The sequence below is a fragment of the Hippichthys cyanospilos genome, chromosome 9 (assembly GCF_059441005.1).
Source record: "Hippichthys cyanospilos isolate Australia breed blue-spotted pipefish chromosome 9, RoL_Hcya_1.0, whole genome shotgun sequence".
NCBI classification, from domain to species: Eukaryota; Metazoa; Chordata; class Actinopteri; order Syngnathiformes; family Syngnathidae; genus Hippichthys; species Hippichthys cyanospilos.
Window position 1 is genome coordinate 3,849,060 of NC_142377.1, and position 21,979 is coordinate 3,871,038.

The 21,979-nt window shown below is 39.2% G+C and overlaps 2 protein-coding genes across 2 annotated transcripts; one reads left to right on the forward strand and one right to left on the reverse strand.

Annotated features, from left to right (window-relative positions):
* Window positions 1–62: 62 nt before the first annotated feature.
* Window positions 63–18,766, reverse strand: itcha (itchy E3 ubiquitin protein ligase a). Its single transcript, XM_088422360.1, has 24 exons — window positions 18,622–18,766; window positions 16,703–16,758; window positions 14,796–14,937; window positions 14,552–14,676; window positions 13,837–13,968; window positions 12,080–12,128; window positions 11,735–11,889; window positions 11,370–11,595; window positions 11,031–11,126; window positions 8,824–8,998; window positions 8,674–8,743; window positions 8,496–8,580; window positions 6,725–6,853; window positions 6,569–6,641; window positions 6,424–6,495; window positions 6,249–6,337; window positions 6,004–6,163; window positions 5,399–5,532; window positions 4,202–4,342; window positions 3,991–4,111; window positions 3,795–3,899; window positions 2,787–2,883; window positions 2,616–2,688; window positions 63–1,484 (listed from the first exon to the last, which is right to left on the reverse strand). The coding sequence occupies exons 2-24, from the start codon at window positions 16,725–16,727 to the stop codon at window positions 1,385–1,387; spliced, it is 2,574 nt and encodes an 857-aa protein (XP_088278486.1). The 5' UTR covers window positions 16,728–16,758; window positions 18,622–18,766; the 3' UTR covers window positions 63–1,384.
* Window positions 18,715–21,373, forward strand: bloc1s1 (biogenesis of lysosomal organelles complex 1 subunit 1). The gene is made up of 4 exons (XM_088422367.1): window positions 18,715–19,293; window positions 19,494–19,566; window positions 19,946–20,078; window positions 20,914–21,373. The coding sequence occupies exons 1-4, from the start codon at window positions 19,227–19,229 to the stop codon at window positions 21,025–21,027; spliced, it is 387 nt and encodes a 128-aa protein (XP_088278493.1). The 5' UTR covers window positions 18,715–19,226; the 3' UTR covers window positions 21,028–21,373.
* The last annotated feature ends 606 nt before the right edge of the window (window positions 21,374–21,979 follow it).

Below are 21,979 nucleotides of genomic sequence, written 5' to 3' on the forward strand. Positions count from 1 at the left end.
AGCCACAACATAGATACCCCATAACACCCCATGACCCAATGTAAATATGGAAAATACGTATACATAGTTGTTTTTTTTTTAATTGACATCATGGTGATTACTTGAACAATGTTTGCAGTGATGCATAATTGCGTTCCACCGGATGATATCCATTCTGACGAGTAGGCCTAATTAAACTGAAGTGCACAAAATATAGCCTATAGCATATAGGTGTAGGCTACCTATTGTGGCCAAGGCAATCAAACATCAAACAGTAAATTGACTTTATTAAAGTAGTTTCTGGTGCATACTTTTATGGGCCATTTGTAATCACTACTATTTTTGTGTTTGTATTCAAAATAAGGCTGATTTACAAACAGTATGTAAGGTAATCCAATAATGACCCTCATTGATGCCCTATAAAACTAGGGCCATCCGTATTTCACTTTCAAGTCACAATCACCAAAAAAAAAAAAAAAAAAATACTTGTATGTATTATATGTATGTAGATATTAAGTGTATTTCAACAGCATTAGTTACTTTACACAAATATTCATGGTTCTGCTTCTTAGTTATCAGCCTAGGATCATTTTGCAGACATACACAAAAGACCGCTACCACTCAGCAGGAAGAATATTTTACAAAGGGTATCGCACAGGATTGTTCCCACTTCATCGGTAACACTTTTTTTTTTTTTTTACTAATTATTTGTTATTCATCCATAGATTACAAAATAAACTCGTGAGGTCCAACACATTTATGTTACATAGGAGGTTCCTTTTTTGGGAAATTTGGTCCTGTGAAATTAAAACATTAAGATTATTTTACAACATTTTAGAGTGTAAACTCTGCACTAAAGAGTGGAAACTTACCCAGTAAACCTTAAAGTGATCAGAAATGATTGTTGGTAGAGCTAAAAAACTATTGCACTTATTAAATAAAAAAAAAAATACAAGCTCTGTCCGGGGCAATCAGTCTTTCCTGTATGTAATCTATGTGACCACTACGTTAAAGTACAAGGGAAATGAAGTGACATTACTTGAGAGAGAGAGAAAAAAAGAAGAAGAAAAAAACCCAGCCTATGCTATGTATTAAGTCAATCCAGTCAGAACACATATGTGGAGATTAATTTTATAAATTAAATATAATCTGAAAAATAAATCAAATGCAATCCGAAAATCATATCTGTGAGTGCATAGTCTTGATGGTGAACCTTGCCTGTTTTGCACTCACACATCATATCTTATATATTTCAGATCAGATGGAGAGAGGAGATGGAGAATAGTCCTTTTTGGAGCTAAAACAGCTCTTGGAACAGCTGTGATTGCATATGATCAACATTATGCAGGGATGCAAGCAGCTCCTGTCTGTAGAGACACGAGGAATAAGGTGCAGCATACTCTGGTTACTCCTGTCCGAAACCTTCAGTCTCCTCAATGGCAAACATGAGCTTCTCTTTTAGCTGCTCATAGCTCTTGTATGGAGGCAGGTCTAGACGATTAAAGCTTGGTGAGACAATAGAGAGAAAAAAAAAAAAGATAATTGCATGTGACTGAGGTCTCAAGGTATAAATAATTCATTAGATGAAAAAATATGCAGTCCCCCTAGTGGCTGTAATGTTGCTTTTCAATTATGAGAAGACTTTTGTTCTTTAAAACATCTTTATATTTTTCACTAATAAGGATGAAGAACAACTTATTATTTCATATTTTCAGTAATTAATGCACAGCTTGATACCACAAGTAGCTTAACCAACATGCAAACATTACAATTACAGCCAATATTTGTCTTTATGAATATACAGTATATACCCTATACCGTATTTCTCAGAGAAGTTCAGTTTTTTTAACCCTCATTTTCAACTCCCATATTGGGAGGGGGGTCAACTTATAACCATATAACTCAAAAGAGACCAATTTTTGTTCACATGTGTGATCGTATAACATGAATTCAAATGCAAAACAAGTAATATGTCATTTATAAGGCTTAAAATATTATAAACACCTCTAATTTAATATAATACTCATCCGTTTTAGAGTGTCTGTTCAGAACGTCGAAAAATGCACTTTCGTCGCCTAATTGCTTCTTCGTTGTCAACAACGAGGCTGTGTGGATAATGATGCGTGGACTTTGATGCATTATGAAAAGGAAAATATGGCTTGGCTCCTTTAACACTTGACTTGTCTCCAGCCACTGATCTCACAACAGTTGTCACTTGAGTAAAGAAAGCTTCCAAGGAAGACGATCAGCAAATCGTCTTTGAAGACCTCCATTTTATACAAACTGGACGGGTCCAAAGATGACTACCCGTGGAAGAGTAATCAGAATGTTTGCACAAATGACGAGCAGGAAAAAGAGGACGTTTAGGAGTTAAACGGGAGGAGCTAATTGGCATGTCTGATAGTGATGATGACTCTTCAAATCATTTCATTGGTGCAACATTTGCGTCTACTGTAGATTGCCTCACGCTCGTCTCGACCCCCCCCATAACCGCAACTGAATGTTATCTTTATTTAATGTGAGACGTCCTAGGAAAAAAAAAAAATCATCATGTAGTATCAGTACTCCAGATGACTCACAAAGAGGTTAAAATGCTAAAACCCATTCAAATAACTGGTATGTAGAAGTGGACGTACCATGTGTGACTTCGCGGAAGCCAGTTTTCTTTGCCCACTTTCTCGATGCAAAACTTCTGTGGACCGTTGCTTCCTTCATTTATTCATTGAAAAAAAAGCAAATAAGGGCATAAATATAAATGAAACACACCAAACGATGCTATGATAAACAGAGGCATTGTGACTAAGTACCCATGAGGTCAGCAAAGCCACCAACAGGAAGGCGACATGTTCCGGTGACAAACTGCAGCAGTCGCATCCTTTTCTCATTGTCCATCTCCTTCGCAAACTGCAAGCAGAGCAATTGCTCAGTGTTCAAGGATTTATCTGCTGGGCCAAATCCTTTCATGAGCAAGGACAGATATTTACAGCTTAGGTGAAATTGTAATAATTTATTTCCACCAATATATGTTCTTTAGAGTGAATCTTTGCTGCTCTACTTCCATTTGTTTGTAGGTTCTTTTTTTTTTTTCGCCCAATCAAATTTTAGCTTCCATGTATTGCTATGGAAATGCAACTCGCCCAAAGCCTGCTTGCTGACACCGACTACACACACAGCTGCACACACAAAACCATAATTGCAGTCTTATATCAGATTTTAGATTTGTCAGTGCCATAGAAAGGACAGATTTTGTGAACTTGAGTGGCATTGGCATGACTCTCTCCTCTGGTTGGTTCAGCAAAATGGTCTGCGTACGTTGACTCCTCTGCTTGATTCAGCTAAATATGTGCACAATAAAGTTAGATTTACAGGGGAGGACCATGTCAAACATGTTTCAAAAAAAGGACAATGTGAGGGTAGGTGAAGCAACATGGTTGCTGGCTGGCTTGTTATAAACCAGAATTACTTTGAGGCCTACTGGCAGAAGATGGCTGGGATAGGCACCAGCATGCCTGCGACTCTAATGAGGATAAGTGGCTATAGAATACAGATGGATGGATACACTGAATGTACCATTGTCAACTGTGAAAGTAATGAGTCGCAGCATAATCGTGTAATAAATAGTCTTCGCAAATAGCATAGAGTTTCAAATGTATAATTTTCAGATGGTGGTGTGCCTCAAGATTTTTCCCAAGGAAAAATCACAGTATATGCACCTTCGCGTCTGTGCTATGTTAAGAAAGACATTGCATTAAGAGAGACTGTTTGAGGACATATGCCACTGTATATTTGTAGATTAATCTGACTACAGTACCAACCTGCCAGAACCAATGAATTTGCTTGCTGGACCGGGCATAATGCCTGTAGATTGTGTTCCTCTGCCAATCCACCAGGTCGATCTCCTGCATGCCACACAGCATCACCTAATGACAGCAAGCGAGCGGGCAAAGTGAGCCAAAAACTTGTGGAGTTTTCACCTCAGGACACACAAGATAGAACTGGACTCCCAATTACCTCTAGTTCCTTAGCATCAAAGTATTGAAGATACTGCTGCGGCAGAACTTCATTGAAACCCTCAAAGAAGGCTTGGGTCTGCTCCTCCACTCCTCTGGAGAGCCTCCACTCGGCCACCAACCTGACATCAGCACGAAAAGTAAAGATGTGCTGCCTGCCGTGGCCCTATAGTATGACTTCAAGGTGTGTGTTTTGGGGGTGAGAATTGCACCTGATGTACTCCTCCTTGTTTTCTTCCGTCACTTGAATGTTGCCGCCATCCGGTTTGAGCTCGTGCGTGGTGACCTCACCCAGGATCTCTTTGTCAACCGAGAAGAACATCTCCAGACCACACTCTTCAATGTTGTTATCCCTTGGACACCCATGGTTTAGAGTATTAGCTTGCATATATTGTTTAAAAAAATAACAACCCAATGAGTCATAGATGCAGGAACTAAGCTTATATATACGGTGTGAACAGAAATATGCATGCAAACAGGGGCTCCAACACACTTAACAAGAGATTAATCTCTCAGTTATTGTTGATTAATCAATAACTTTGATTTAAACATTTTAATTTCCCTCTCTTTATTCAAAAACTGGATATTGTTTAAAAATGACAGAAAGATCACACTCATTAAGAGATATTTTGTTGCGAATAAAATTTCAAATTAGTTCTGCCTTTGGAAATAATCTAATAATTTTGTTTTAAAAAAGTGGTAGTAATTTACAAGTTATAACTTTGGCATCCTTTTAACAACAACTTTGAGGAGGCTGTATCAGGTTTTTCAAGCATATCCATAGAGGACACTTTCCTTTTCAATGCAAGATTGTGAAAGATAACACTCATGCAGAGAGCCTTCAAACAAACCATTTTTCATGTGAAAATCAAGCAAAGTTACAAGAAATAAAGAAATATTAGCTATAAGCAATATATTTTTGCAATATTAAAAATACTGGTGACATCAAAGCCAAGTACTATTAGTAACAATCAAAGTACACTTTGTAAATTGCCAAAGCACATTATTTATGACATATATCAATGAAAAGTATCAAAATATAGAGGGAATTCAAAGAGACAGCTGCTATTTTCTGACCCAGTATATCCAAACTATTCATACACCTTTGAAATGACTTTGGCAATTGGGAAAAAGAAATGGCTAGTATGACGAGTCTGTTTTAACTGCAAAATTAGGACAATATTTCCAGATAAGAAGCTGAAATTCTAAGTATTTGGACAATTTACATTCAATAAAGCTTTGTGCACAATGAATTGATCTGAATAATTTGAGAATCAATAAGTTGTTGTTTAATCGATGCTATTATAATGCAAAAACAAAGACTGGTTCCATAATGGTATTGTCTTTCAGCTGTCAACGGACTCACCAAGAAACAGTCACAGTTCAAGACCCTCACACCCCCAACTTACTTGATCCAAATAAGAGAATTGTAAAACTCCGGATCAACTGACTCCAGGTCTTTGAGGGCCAAAGGCTTGCTAAGGATGCGCTTGTAGAAAGGCAGCGAAAAACCTGTGTCAATGAATTTGCCATGGAACAAAGCCTAAGATGAAAACAAGTAAAAAAAAAAGCAAGTTTATTATAAAGTTCACAAGCTTATTAGTTATTATTATAAATATTTTTACATCAAACAAATAAATGGAGTGAAATACTATATGGTGGCTTTCCTTCCCGTGCTAACTTGGGGAAGGATGTCTTCAGCTCAGACTCCTATTTCTCAGTTAGGAGCTTGCACTTCCTTAACTTCATTTCAGTTTGCTTGCATGTGTTTGATATGGCACAGATTTTGCCTTGAGCCTCGGACTGTTTCTGTCCTAGCTTGCTCTCCCCACTGCCAAAGGTCATGTTTATATGCTAACAAATATTGTGGAACCAGAATATCATACTTTTTTTTTTCATTTTCAACAGTTTCTGCCTTTTAGTATTTAATAAATATAGGCTAAATCCAGTTTTTTTTCTTTTCAATTGCTGCCTATCCCTACTTCAAAGCGATGGAAGACTGAGTTATGGTTACCATGGCGATGAAGCGCCCGATGAACTTGAAGTACTTGAGGTGGTCGGGGTTGATGTAGGAGGCGGGGTTGATCTGCAGGCAGTAGTTGTCCTTACCGGCATATTCAAACAGGCAGTACATAGGGTTGAGCACTTCATGAGAAAGCAAGAAAAACCATTCCCTGGATGCAAAGACACAAAGCAAGAATAAACACAACGGAGAGCAACACGTTTCCTGTTCGTTGAAGCAAGACGAGTAGAAATTACCTGGCTACGCCACTATAGTCCAAACCTTCTTCCCCGGAGAAAATGATCCACAGTCTTCGTCTCAGATCTTGAGGATGGAAGCTCATGATCTTTGAAAGAAACAGTAAAATCAGTTACGCGACCAAGCATTTATTGGAGAAAGGAAGAAGAAAACACGAAGGCCACAGTCCATTACCTGTTGGAATGAGTCCTCAAATAAGGTTTTCCTGGAAACAGAAATCTTAATGTGCTGAGGCATTGAAAGTTGCTGTGTGGGGGAAAAAAATACAAGCATACCAATGAGTTTTGATTTCAATTTAAACAGAATCTGTCTTTCTTACCTGACACCAGAACCTAAAGTACTGCACTTTAGCTTTAAAGTCCCTGACGTAGGTAATCTGCGGTCCATTTTCACTGTTGGGGAATATAGTAAGAGCAACGCGAGTTTAGGCCAAAAAAGCCGCCAAACATATACGACTGATCAACCAATAACTCACAGCGAGGATTTGCCTGTGCGAGGGTCGATGTAGGTGGTGGTTCGCCTGTTGTGATCCACAAAGTAGGGGATACCGTCCACAGTGAACCTCATCTCCCAGCCCTCAGGCAGAGGCTTGTCATTCAGTAGCCTAAAAAACACAGGAACGGCATAGTTGGTACAGTGCTTACATTCCATCATTGATAACATTACTTCTAAGTAGTTTATATACTGTATATCAACAAAACCTTAGAAAGGATAACATTATCTAGCATAGCCATTACGGATGTAACAGACATCCACATTGTTTTGAATCACTTTAGGCACGCCAATGAAAAGTAGAAAGTACATCAAATTAACTATATATATATATATATATATATATATATATATATATATATATATATATATATATATATATATATATATATATATATATTTATATATATATATATACAGTGGGCCCCCGGGTTACGAACTTAATCCGTTCAGCGGGTACGCTCGTATCTCGAACTGCTCGTATAACGGGCAATCCAAACCCATGTTAATTCGTGAATGCGTGCAACGCGCGCAAAAGCCCTAGGTAAAAACGCCACGACTGTACACATATATTAATATTGAGTGACATAATCTACTGTAAATTTGCATTAAATGATAAGTACAAAGGAAAAATGACTTTTACCTTTGGAATGACGTGACTCGAGCTGGGTGGAAGCGGAGGGGAGCAGAGACCATCGCTCAAAGTCAACACGGCGAAATAGATATGCTATTGGTCTTACAGTGTCACAGTAACTCTTTCAGTCAGGGTGCTAATCACGGAGATACTAAAACATCATCCTCTTATTTCTTCCTTTACCGCTGCTAGTAATTTTGGAAGCTATGTCTAACAGATAAAGTTTGCAAAGTCTTCACAACATTCCTCCCTTCCGTTATTCACTCATTTTCTCTCCTTCCTTCCATCCCAACCAGCTGTGCCATCAAGCTAGATAAAGGCGTTCGGCCAATAGCATATCGGCACTTCTGTGATTGACGTGTGACGCCGGCCAATAGCATCTCCGTGAGTGAGACCGGGTGACCTTAATCGACCAATATCATATTGGCATCTCCGTGACTGACTGATACTTATTCGCACTTTTTTTAAACGGTTGGAATGTATTGACAATTAATTAAAAAAAAAAACACATTTAAACCAATGACAATTCTTTGTCCTGCAATCTGCACATTTAATTTCATGTCAGCTGTTTTTCCCTTTAGCTGTACAAACCCTACACTTAAATGGTAATATATTTACACACCGTGACTGAGACAGTCACTGTGACGTTGTAAGACCAATAGCGTTCACGTTACTGCCACAAGTATCTACTGAAGGTTTAAATGACGCATCTGCTGATTTTGTTGACGCAGTTAAGCGAGAAACATATTCACATACTTAATGGCCGGCATGTCGGATTGCTCGTAAGGCGAAAGTTTTGTTCGTAAGTGGGGGACAAAAATCTCCGTGATCCACGCTCGTAAGGCGAATTGTTCGTAAATCAGGGTGTTCGTAAGCCGGGGGCCGACTGTATATATATATATATATATATATATATATATATATATATATATACACACACACACACACACACACACACACACACACACACACATATTACTGTCTAGTACAATCGCTAATATTTATTACGTTTTGCATCACACCAACATTAGATGGCAAACCAGGTACATTAGCAACGGATTGGCTGTGTCCCTCAAGCATCAACTATGCTGGACTTAAAATTACCCACATATACACTCACCCTTGTGTCCTGGGGTCTTCCCATTGAGTCGTCCGAGTAGGATGATGGACAAAATATACTCTGCCATTTGTGTCTGTTCTTTTTTCTGTTTTCAAAAAGTAAAAACATTTCAAAATGTAGTTTAAGTGACTTTCTAAGACAAGAAGAACAACACGAACAAGAAATGGATGATATTTACCCCAGCCACGTGGCAGAGGGCCCAACGGATCAAACTCTTTGTTGGATGTAGCTGACAACTGGTCTTGCAGCTGGAGAAAAAAAAAAGTCCTTGAATAGTTTAACTCCTTCAGTTTAGGATTTTGATTTTAAAGGGGACACCCCTTCTCACCCCGAAGATGAACCTCTGGTTGAACTGCTGCATAGCTCCCTGCAGCTGGCTTCGCTGATGTTGCCACTCCTCATAGTTGCGCACTGACTCCTGCGTTGGGCGCTGCCAAGTGGTAGTCCTGGTGATGTGGTCCACAAAGTACACACGGCCCATTGGGTCTACCCTGCGCTCCCACCTGCGGACACGCTAGGTTTGATTCTATTGCTAGTAAAAATACAATTCACTTACACCTCCATCCAGTGTATTATCTGTCCAATTGCACAATTTGATATCGCTACATAATGTGCTTTATCCAACATGTGACTACACAAGTTTGAATTGAGTGGACTGCAAAGTTTGCAAATGAGAATTTAGTAAAATTATTATACAGTAAGTATTCTCTAGTAAGGAATCTTATTTGCATTGTCCAATCTTTCCTTATAAAGGAATTTCCTTATGTGGGAAGCAACTGTACATGTCCTGCGTGAACGTTCAAGTATGTTAGCAAAATATAGTGCATGTGTAACACGAGTAATAAAATGCAAACATATAATGTCCAAAACCCATTTATTAACCAAAAACTACAGTATTTTGAACATGTACTGTATATGAACTGGAAAATGCAAATACATGGTCCAAAAGATGTACTGTTTATAAAATACAGTACAGTACTGTACTTAACTTCAGTGTTGTGCACTGTACTTTTTTTTTAATGTTGAGTTTTGACCGTCTTGGGGGAAAAAAAAAAAAAAAAAAAAAAAAAAAAAAAAGAGTATTTTGAATTGTTGTGTTGGCTTTATTTAAATGTTTGCCTGCATCTCATACAGTTCTGTTGCTAATTGCAAGTAACTGTCCCGTTGAATGTCTGCTTATTCTTGTGCGTCGAGCCACAAGCAATTACCTCTGAGAAGGTCAATTGCCAGAATACTAAGCAACAATACATCTCTTGATTTTCAAAGTCTTTCCGACTTTGACAGTCTCCAGCTACGCTCAATGGGCTGCCTTTCACGGTCACACTTCCACAATCATTTCCGTTTCCGGACACCATGAGCTACAGGACGTTAATGAATAACATTAAAATGGTTCGTAATTACATCCAAACTCCTAACAATAAAGAGTCACATACATGTCACCGTTTTGGAGCCGACGAGATTAGATTTATAAGAAGGAGGAGTGTTTACTTCTCCGTTATAGGGAGCGTGAACTTCCTGAGTTTTCCCTGAAGCAGTCTTCCGAAAAAGGTTCCGCGTTCTGAATACCGGAAGTTCCGTTGGAAGGAATCGATCGTTCATGTAATTTAATCATAGAAAAGTTATTGCATAGGTTTTTTTCCCGGGTTCGGGAATTTCCGTTCGACAGAGTTCCATAGTTGGGAATACCTACTGTATTATGACTCTGGTGTTCCCTTGTTTTTCATGGTTAATGGGGACCGAAAACTCCCAACGAAAAGTAAAATCCTCAAAGTAGGAAATCCGTTCCTGCCCAGGAGTTTCAACCCACTACTGCCCTCATTGGTTGATGTTGTGCCGGAAGCCAATCATCTTTCTTGTATGAGAGATTGTAAGCTGATTGACTGGTCGCCTCGCCAGTCTTGTCTAAGCTGTTTGTTGACGTCAAGTATCTCCAGTAGCTATCCCCGAGTGAATCTCACACGCGAGTGAGAAAGCGAGGCCGAAGGAGTACAGGGAGGACAAAAGAGAGCGTTGGGAGATGTTACAAATGTTGTTGTAATAAATGAAATGAATGTAAATTCTGCTTCCCTGTTTTCATGTTTGGTTAGCTACGGGCTGCACTCTAGGTCGATGTCGGAGAAGTGCCTGTGGCGTGTGCGATTACAATCAACTCGTCTGTTTAGTAGGCAAGAAAACTTCACTGCGCGTACCTTCGCATTATAGATTTTTTTTTAAATGAAAAAAAAAACGCGAAGCATTAAGAGCATGAAAGATGAAGCGCGAAGTAGTGAGGGAACACTTTATTTGATTAACAATTTCACTTGCTTTACCTACTGGGGAGTAATAAAGGGTTATCTTGTTTTATGTCTGGTTTAATCATGAGCAGAATGATGTGCCCATCTATACTTTGTACACTACTGTGAGAAAAGTTGTCATCAGTGGTCATAATTTTGTATCAAGATGGAATCTGAAACCAATGTCATTTACAATATATAACTGGTCAAAGCCAAAGACATGTGTCTATCACTTATGAAAGACTTTAATGTTGAGCCTTACCCTGCAGGCAGCGACTCGGGTCTTTCCCAGGTTGTCCTCTTCTCAATGTGATCTACAAAGTACATGCGTCCATTCTGGTCCACTCGCTGTTCCCAACTGCAGTGAACAAATTGAGACGTTATGTCAGTGTGACTGCATGTCAAGCCTCAAGGCAGAACACTAACCCACAAAAAGTACTTAAAAACTAAACAGGTGGACGTTTGCATTCAAAGGTTTAGAGACGTGAAATTTACATCACCTGTAAAAGCTATAGTGCATTTTAGGTTCATCCTGAAATATCACTCAAAAGCTGAATATCCCTTAGTTTTTGTGAATAGTGTCAGTGTGAGCTGTGTTTACCCTAGTGGCAAGGGGCCGCTGCTCATGGGTGAGACTCTGGGAGAAGTTGTAGCTGGTGCTGCCAGGGTGGCTGGTTTGGGACCACTTGCTATTGGGAGCCTTGCTATGGCTCCTGCTCCCCCTAAGTCCACATGCTGATCTGAAACCCCACTGGCAGACACCTGGGAGGAGGTGTCAGTTGCTGGACCCTCACTTAACTCGCTTGGAGAAGAACTATTGGATGAAGCTGAAGAGATCGACAGCAAACAGTTAGAGCTGCTTTACGCATTTAAACAACTGAATTAGAAAAAAATAAAATAAAATAACTTAGAAATTATAGTAACATTATCATGTGATTGTACTATTTGGTGAAGTGGCAGGCCTACCGGGTGTGGAGGAAGGTCGGGCCGATCGAGAGAGGCGGGAGCCAACAGCGGCCCCTGGAGATTGGGAAGGGGAACTCGCGCCATTGATAGTGGGAGCATTGGGTACTATGACCCATTCATCCAAGTCAATGGATGGTGATGCATCTCTGCTTGCCCTGCAATATTAGAATGTAAGATTTTAATGAGGGTTGATGATTTGCTCAAAGGACATACACTATGAAAAAAATATTTTTCATTGCTTGTATAGAAACAGCTGGATCATGAGTGATGGCCGACCGATGAAATGAAAAATAAAAAAAGTCACATAAGTCTATTGCTCAAAAAAAATAAATAAGTTAACTCCACCTGTTGCCAGTGTTTCCATTTGGTCTCGCACCATCTTTTAGGACAGAAGCTAGAACAAAAAAAAAGAAGATTTTTCTTTAACTACGTATTGAGTATTTTGATTTGCAGTGGCTTGAAATTGCACCGCATCGGACAGCTTTTTTTTAACAACTATCAGTAATGCAGACCACTACTAATCATGGGCCAGTATTAGATTCTGACAGAAAGACAACTAGGAGCAATTAAAAAAAAAAATATATATATATATATATCACTTAATCACAACAAAACCTCAAAGGGGTACACAAATTCACAACTAAGCTCCCAGAAGGGCCAGGACAACGCCAACAGCAGTTTTTTTTTTTTTTTTTGAATAGAATGTTTGATATACAGAAATGTGTAGCATGTTAAGTTTATATAAGTACAGTGGGCCCCCGGGTTACGAACTTAATCCGTTCAGCGGCTACGCTCGTATCTCGAATTGCTCGTATAGCGGGCAATCCAAACCCATGTTAATTCGTGAATGCGTGCAACGCGCGCCGAAGCCTTAGGTAAAAACGACACACTGTATACATATATTAAATTGAGTGACATAATCTGCTGTACACTTTCATTATATAATAAATACAATGGATAAATAGCTTTTACCTTTGAAACGACGAGACTTGAGGTGGGTGTAAGCAGAGGGGGGCAGAGTCCAACACTTAAAGTTAATAGAGCGATAGATATGCTATTGGTCTTACAGTGTTACAGTAACTCTTTCAGTCAGGGTGCAAATCACGCAGATACTAAAACATCATCCTCTTATTTCTTTCTTTACCGCTGCTAGTAATTTTAGAAGCTATGTCTAACAGATAAAGTTTGCAAAGTCTTCACAACATTCCGTTTTTCACTAATTTTTTCTCCTTCCTTCCATCCTGTCCCATCAAGCTAAATAAAGGCGTTCGGCCAATAGCATATCGGCATTTCTGTGATTGACGTGTGACGCCGGCCAATAGCATCTCCGTGAGTGAGACCGGGTGACCTTAATCGACCAATAGCATATTCGCATCTCCGTGACTGACTGATAATTATTCGCACTTTTTTTTTTAAACGGTTGGAATGTATTGACAATTAATTAAAAAAAAACACACATTTAAACCAAAGACAATTCTTTGTCCTGCAATCGGCACATTTAATTTCATGTCAGCTGTTTTTCCCTTTAGCTGTACAAACACTACACTTAAATGGTAATATATATTTAGACACCGTGAGTGAGACAGTCAGTGTGACGTTGTAAGACCAATAGCGTTCACGTTACCGCCAAAAGTATCTACTGATGATTAATGATGCTACTGTTGAAATTATTGACGCAATTAAACGAGAACATTTCTACATACTCAATGGCTGGCATGTCGAATTGCTCGTAAGGCGAGAGGTTTGTTCGTAAGCGGAGGACAAAAATCTCCCTGATCCACGCTCGTAAGGCGAATTGTTCGTAAATCAGGGTGCTCGTAAGCCGGGGGCCGACTGTACATCAATATTCACAGTCTTATTCTATTTTAAGTCTTTCTAGTAAGTCACAGTGTCCCATCCCAGGGGAGACCAGTTCTGTCCTTGGGGATAACCAGAGAGTGAACTTCAAGCCCAATAATTTACGAAAAAAGTCATTCATAATATTCCATTCCTGTGCTATAGGTAGCAATGTAATAGTACTTGAGAAAGCAGCAATCAACAAAAGAGAAAAATGGATTGTGAGCTGGAGTATTTTGGAGAATAATGTGGAAGAATGATTTCACCATGGTCTCTCTCTGCTGTGGAAAATGCTTCTGGATCCACATGCATGCCGTCAAGACAGACAGACAGGTCACCGACGATATCCCGAGAATCTCTGTCAGAGCACAGCTGCAGAGTCTGGACCACCTCACACACTAATCACCACGAAAATCACAAAAACATGGTATCACAACACATCCTAACATTTATAACTTACCATATAGCTTTGGCTCATTTATTATTTAACAGTTTCTTACCAAATAATTTTTGCATTTTAATACATAAAGTGTAAGAAACCCCCCACTGTATTCAGCCATCAATCCTACATTTTCTTTATTGCTGCGCTTTACTGACTTGCGCTGGGCATGAAATTAGGTCCCGCAGTGGCATGCACAAATGCACAATCTGTGCACAAGTGCTCCTCCCTCACATGTGCGTGCGCTACCACGCAGACACACACACACGCACACACAAACAGAGGACAGAGAAACAGTATCTCAGGGAAATTACCCCTTCACATTATAAAATATTCCCTAAACGAACAAAGCTCAAAGATTTATGTAAAATGAGTGTCCAAAACCGTGAGAAAGAGTGAACAATATGCTGCTGCTGGACAGCCAGTGTCAAAACAACAGACCGCGCTTGAAAGGCTGCTGCTTCAGATGAATCTGAACTTGTTCTTCATACCTCCACGAGGAAATATCAACTCCTATAAGGAGATGAATTGCTAGTACTCACATTTCAGCTCGTTAGCCTTCAGGGTGTCGCAGATCTCCAACGTGGCCATTCCCAACAGGATGTCCGCCTTCAGCGTCTGGTGGCTCCAAACGCGAAATATCAACTTGCTGAGAGGTGTCACAATACTGTAAGCAAGGCAGACTCATGTTAAGACAGAGTTTGAAGAATACACAGTAGATTCTGCTAAAAAGGCACGATTGAAAAAAAATAAAATTAATTTTAAAAAAAAAGGAACTGTACTTACACGGTGAGAGCCTGCTTCCATTTTGGGCTATGTGTGTTGTTGCACTTCTCCGTCCGTTTTGATTGTCCGTCCACAGCTACCTCTACGTATGGACTGGGACCGAACCAGTTCTTTTTGTTTTCCTTGAGTTTAGCAGAAAGTACTGGGAAGGAAAATCAAACACCAATTGTAATCTTTCCAAACTGCTAAGGTAAAAAACAAAGTTTTTAGAGTTTCATATTTAAAGGGTCCATATTGGCACCATATTGGCACCTTTGTCATTTTGTGCCAAACGATCAAGTGTGAAATGTTTTAATTATTGTATTATTGGAAATTTGTTTGCATAATACAGCCTCACAAAATAGTTTCTCTGCTCCTGACTTGAAAGTTAAGCTAGGGAAAGATCCAGAGTTACTTTTAAGCAAAGACTGTTTAAAAGTGTCACGTCACAGCCAAAAGGTAAAGAGCTGTATTGAGTTTTGTAGGACTCACATATTTGACATCAACTAAAAGTGTTATCTTCTGATAACCAGCACAGACAGTTGTGGCGTGAGATACGAGTTCATCGAGTCCCATGACAACAGTCGTAACTCACACCCTTCGTATCTCAACTCATCTTTGCTCTTGCCTCCCCAAGAAACCAGTCAAGAGGACATAAACTGATGTTTCACAACACCTGGAAGTGTTTGAGTAAATGGCACAAGTAGGCTAATAAAATTTCTTCAAAGAAATAAAAATAGCAATTTCCTATCAGTCACTAAACTAAATATTTTAAGAACATAATTAAAAATAAATTGCTGGTAATTTATTCATTTCTAGGGAACTTCAATTTTATCAATAAAGGGGACTTTAACTTAATGTTCACAAAGGTACGCAAATATATCCATATAACCGACCTGGCAGAATCACCTTTGGCCTTCGCCTACCATACACAATACAGATCATTGGTTTCCCCTGGAGAGTCCTGTAATTTTCATCCGCGGAGTGGCTGAAAATTGATAACTAGGAAATGTAAGAAGCGTTGTGCTCTCATTCAAATCCTGGGAATGTGATGAAATCTTTTCACTTTATCACAGCGATGCTCTTTAAGGTTGATGGACAAGCTGAGCAATGGTGCTTCTGCTTAGGCTCATGTTTAAAAAAAAAAAAAGAAAAGAGAGGTGCCTTTTGTCTGGGCAAACTCTGTAAATGGCAAAGGTGACTTTGTGAACTCTTCTTGCCACAATACAACTAACTTTGACAGCAGCCTTGCTTTGTGATTTGGCTTTTCTGAACAGAGCCTTCCAAGATTTAAGACCTTGTTTTCAATCTTCCACCTTCTGAAGCCTTTGTTTCAAAGCCATATATTTGTATTTGTCCACATATTTAATTTCATGCCGCCTGTGATTATACTGTTTCATTACAGCCACACTTTCCCCACACAGAAGCAAGGGGTTTTCCAGGAACCTCCGTGAACATGTAATCCAGCTCGTACTGGTTCTCAGTGTCCACCTTAAATTTTGCCATTTTTGATGAGTAAAAGTTTGCTGTTAGGCAAGCTATTGACTTCTGATGAAATATAAAGTCATCTCTCGCTCCGGCGCACAGCTGTCTGTTGCCTTGCGGGAAATGTAGTATTGCCGTTTGTAAAACACCTGCAGCCGGCAAACCATAGTAAGCAGCCATGACTTTGACAATACAGTATGTGTCCTAGAGGATGATGATATAAGCCTGTAAAATAAAAATTATTGTATTGTCTGTCTGTGTGCCGATGCACCATACGTGTTGAAATATCCATTGCTAAAATATTTAAGACTAAAATGTCTGACCCTTGGAATATTGCACGTCACGCAAGCATGTTACGGACACATTGTTAAGACACCTGGGGATGTTTTTTTTAACCTCTTTTTTCATGTATATGATAGATATGTCTCTAAAATGTGATATACCTGTAACTTGTAATTGCGCCTTCATAGTTTGTCCATAACACTCCCAAAACCAGCAACTGTAAAAAAAGATGGAGATGCAGCGTTATGTATATCCACTAAACATGCAACGGACTTAGATTAATTTTGGACACTCCCCACCCAGGTTTAGTGCCATGGCATCTGCACATGAAAAGTCTTTTTGTGCAACCTTTAATGCTTGTTTTCCTTTTACAAGGTTATCCATGATATGACATAAACTGATGCTACCAATGAAATCCGATTGCGATGTGACAAAGGTTGATGAAGTGCGATCCAAGAGAACAAACACAAGCTGTCTGGAACTATTTGGCAAACCGAAAGGGACACTTTATTTGGTGATTTTAATTTGGTGATTTATTAGCTAACAAATTCATTAATTATCACTATTTAACATTGAGTAAAGACTTTAAAGCCTTATTACAAATATATATATATATATATATATATATATATGTATATATATATATATATATATATATATATATATATATATATATATTTTTTTTTTTTTTTTTTTTTAATACATCCTAACTATTCACCTAAGTGCCTTAACCCTTTAAGCATTAATGCAGCAATTACAACAAGAATCTTTTACAGTATCCCTTAACATGTCAAGCTACAATTTTTTAACGGTTAAAAGACTCCCAACTCTCATTGGGACAATGTGTCCCACAGCTTTTCAAAAAAATCGCAGCGGGGATAGGAACTGTAGCGATAACATGAAATGGCATCCCAGCGGTTCATGACACACCTATCTACATATTCTGATGGCATTTAGCAACTTTTACAAACACAACAAGTGAGTGTTGGGCCGACACTCACGATAGGTTGCATTGTACAATTTCTCATGACATAACAATCTAGTACAGCGGAAGTATATTAATATGGATAGTAGGCGTTTGGTTATGTGGCACATTTACTTTACTTCTCTGGCGCATTTATATTATGATGATGATTATTATTAGTAGTATTATTAATATTAGTATTATTATTAGAATTATAATAAAATACCAATGGGACAACAAAATCCCAGCAAATGTAACCTAATCTGTGGAAGTGGGATTTTTTTTTAAAACTAATTTTCCAAGTATCCTAGACTTATAAACAAGTAACATATTCCATTAGTTTTATTTTATTTTTAAATCGGAAGTGAAATGGTTAAAACAGTGATACGAAAACGGAATACTGTATTTTATTGCTAAAACGTTGATGCCCAAAGGATTAAATGGTAACAATTAGTAAAAATACTGAGTCAAGCGTGGATAGTTTTAATGCATAAAAACAAAAATGAATTCACAGTAATCAACACATAGCTAAAATATGACGTGAAAGAGTGTGATCCAGTATTTGCAATTTGTCATGAGGCGTATGCGTACTGCATGACGTGTATTTGAAACGACATACCATCCCCTCATGACAGATGACACTTCCTTCACTTTAGGTTACGCAATGACCCGGTTGGTTAAGCTTGGCTATTTCAAGGAGTGAGGGAGTAGCTTCCGCGGCACTGAAAATTCTCACCATGGATTATTACTGGAATACTAATCTTTCTCGTTGCATAGTCCTGTTTAATTAGGAGCATATAACAATGATGGTGGACAAATAAGTCATTGCGCCCCTTTTACGATTGCTGCTCACTTGCCAGAATGATTAGCTGGTTATTACACACGTAAAGTATAAATACTATTAAGATGAGGTGTTAAAATGTGGGGAAAACCCGACTAATAACACACAATAAAATAATAATAATAATGCTCTAACATTGACCACTGTAGTGCGTGCTTCATTCTCGACAAATTGCAACGTTATCACGATACAATCATTGCACGCAGCATGTATGCTAATATCAGCAAGCGCGCCAGGCTTTCCGGTGAGGAATTGCAAGCGATACCACAGCGTACCTGACACGGGCACGTATTGAGTGGTCACGTAGCTGCTTCCTCTTGTAGTCGTGTCGGGGTTGTCGTCATGTTATTGTTGCCGTCTGTTCGCCATAATTGTAGACGCCCCACAGGCTCGCATAGAGCTAGCAAGCACCATGAGAGCTTTTCCGGTGAATGTTTTTTTTTCAGATTAAGTACAAAGGGAAACGTTTATGTGGAGATGTTTATTCGAGCTGATGAATTTGAGCATAGAATGCGAAGCTAATAATATTTATAGATATGAAGTAGATTCAATGATCGCAGAACGTGGGTCACCTGTTTGTGTTTAATTTGCAAATTTTATTTGGAAGGCTACACTGAGTGACGTCATACCCCAAAAGTCCACAAAATCCCTCCAAAGACTACTTTGAATTTCATATCATACTAAAGACTTATATTGTATCATATTTAGTTATCTTATTTTTTATTGTAATGTAATGACAGTTCTCCAAGAGGGAAAAAACGAGTGCACACTTGTGACGTCAGCACAGTGGTCTCATGACTCTGCCTGGCGTCAGCTTCCTGTACGCTGTTGGCTGTTTTTGGTATTCGTTGTAGCAAACTTTGCAAACACTTCAATTTGAATGAAGATGTTATCTCGTTTGCTGAAGGAGCACCAGGCGAAGCAAAACGAGCGGAAGGAGCAACAGGGTAAGTAGAGCTTTTTCCGACCAGTCTTGAAAGAGACGCTATTATGCTAGTTGATGCTAAAAACAAAAAAACGTGAACGCGGAATATGTGTATGTTCTGAACAAAATGTTCGGTACTGCTAGTCCACAAAGTATCTTTATCACGTCGCAACTAACAGTGGTATGCTTTGACATTTTTGCGTTTAATTGTCCCATTTGCAGAACGACGAAGACGTGAAGCCATTTCCGCAGCAACCTGCCTGACGGAAGCCTTGGTGGACCACCTCAACGTCGGGTACTAATGAACTGTCAAAAACTGTCATACATTCTCAATAATGTTGTACTGTATAATCATTTGAGCATATACAAAAAAAAAAACGCAAAGCAAAGAAATAAAATATCTAGACATAGCAATACAAAATAAAGAAGTCTTGTGTGGCCACATGTAGAAGTACAATAGCAAAATACGAGCTATTTAAATAGACAAGTGGTCCTTTTACGCAGATGATAGTAGAACAGTTCATTTGTAAAGTTATGTACACATTGTTCCATTTCTAGCTCTCAAGGGTCATCAATTGCTTAGCTGTGCTGCTGTCTGTGACATAGCACATAATGATGGTTTGGTGGAAGGTTTTGCACAGTTTTTTAAGGTAAGGTGCTTCCTTTTTTTTCAGCGTGGCCCAGGCATACGTTAACCAGCGCAAGCTTGACCATGAGGTGAAAACACTCCAAGTGCAGGCTGGCCAGTTCTCCAAGCAGACTGCACAGTGGATCAGCATGGTGGAAGGCTTTAATCAGGCCCTCAAGGTAACATGCTCATACAGATGTGACTGTAACGGATCAAGTCAAATTTTTTTCACACCATCACAAGAGCACCTACAGTTCTCTCTCAACGATCAGCTACTTTCCCTTTAACATCCAAGTGGCAGAGAAGAGGCCTGAACCCTGAAAGTAGAGCACTCTAAAACCTGCTGGTGGTTATCATGAGCATGATTACTTTTTTTTCTACTTATTTGAATAAAATAGCCAACTCAAGTCACAAAATGAGTCTTGAATGTTGTACAGGGTTAGTGATAATGAGGTTGAATTTGAGCCCCGCCTTCTCTATCCTGAGTGAGTGATTATCCCATGGTGAGAGGTAAGGTTAAGAGTAATCTGTACTCTGTACTGGTAGGCTATTGATCAGGGCCAGCAGTCATAAAAATTAAACCCGACTATTCAGATCTTAAGCTACACCAGTACAGAGCATCTTCAACTAATTCAATCTACTTAAGTGGGGGGGCTGTTCGGTACCCCCTCTGTCAGAGGCACGTGCTGTTGTGTCCTTGGGCAAGACACTTCACCCACCTTACCTCCAATGGTTGGTCGGAGGGGCCATATGCTGCGGTATGTCAGCCTAGCCTCTGCCAGTCTGCCCCAGGGCAGCTGTGGCTACACAACGTAGTTTAGCACCACTGGTCTCACTGAGTGATAGTGCTGTGCTTTGTAAAGCGCCTTTGGTTTCGCTTTATAAATGTAAGCATTATTCTTATTATTGTTATTATCTTGCACCTTTGAAAAATGTTGGCGAATACAGTTGAAACCATTTTATTATGAATTGCAGCCACAAGTTGGAGAAAATGAACACTTGTTGTGAAAACAGGAAATTGGTGACGTGGAGAACTGGGCCCGGAGCATCGAGATGGATATGAGGACCATCGCCACAGCGCTGGAGTACGTGCACAAGGGTCAGCTACAGTCTGCTGCCTCCTCTTAGAGGTTCCAGCAGAGGTGGAATATCTCTGAAGAACCATAAAACAACTATACATGGCATGGACAAGTCATGCAAAAAAAACATTCTACTGTTGTTTTTCAAGCATAACGTGTGAGGCCTGGCAACTTCTTTTATCACACCTTTGTTTACAGTACAAAATCAGCTCACAAAGTTTCTGCTAATTTATGAAGTTGATATGATATAAGCACGACTGAAAAATCGCTATCAGAGTAACGAGGAGGAGCCTGTTTTTGTAAGACATGCATGTCAGTATTAATGTTTATGAGCTGTGTATGATATGTGTCAAGTTTGATTTTTTTTTTTTTTATAAATACCTATATACACCTTATGATGTGGACCGCAATGTTTTCTGTCCCCTCTTTACGTCATTTTTTTTTTCGCCTTGCGACAAAAAAAAAATCAGTGTGTGTGCGTGTCTGTTAGGGGCAATACGCTCATATGTCACTACACGTGTAACTGCTTACATCCCTACAATGCTGGTCCGCTATTGGTCGGTGTCACGACGCCCTAAGATACTGGTCTATTGGTCGGTGTCACAGGGGTCATGAAGATGCTGATCTGCCATTGGTTGGCGTACGGGGTCACAAAGATGCCTGCCTAAATATCTCGTGTGAGAGTGCTTTCAATATTGTATTTACTGTGCATTTTAGTGCTTAATTCAAACTTAAATTGGTTAACCATGGGTCCCAAGATTGCTAGTAATGTAGAAATCAGAAGATGATTTATATGAAAACAAAGCTGGAGATAAACACAAATAAGGCTAAACTAGCCTAGACTATCCTCACTAGGGAATACGGCCACAAGTTGGTTGCTCAAAGGTAAATAAATCCTTTATGTACTTTTTTATTTTTGATGTTATTTAATTGTATACATGTATCTTATATATAAGTTGTGCTTACTATACTAGTTTGATACCAATTTTTAATATGAACAG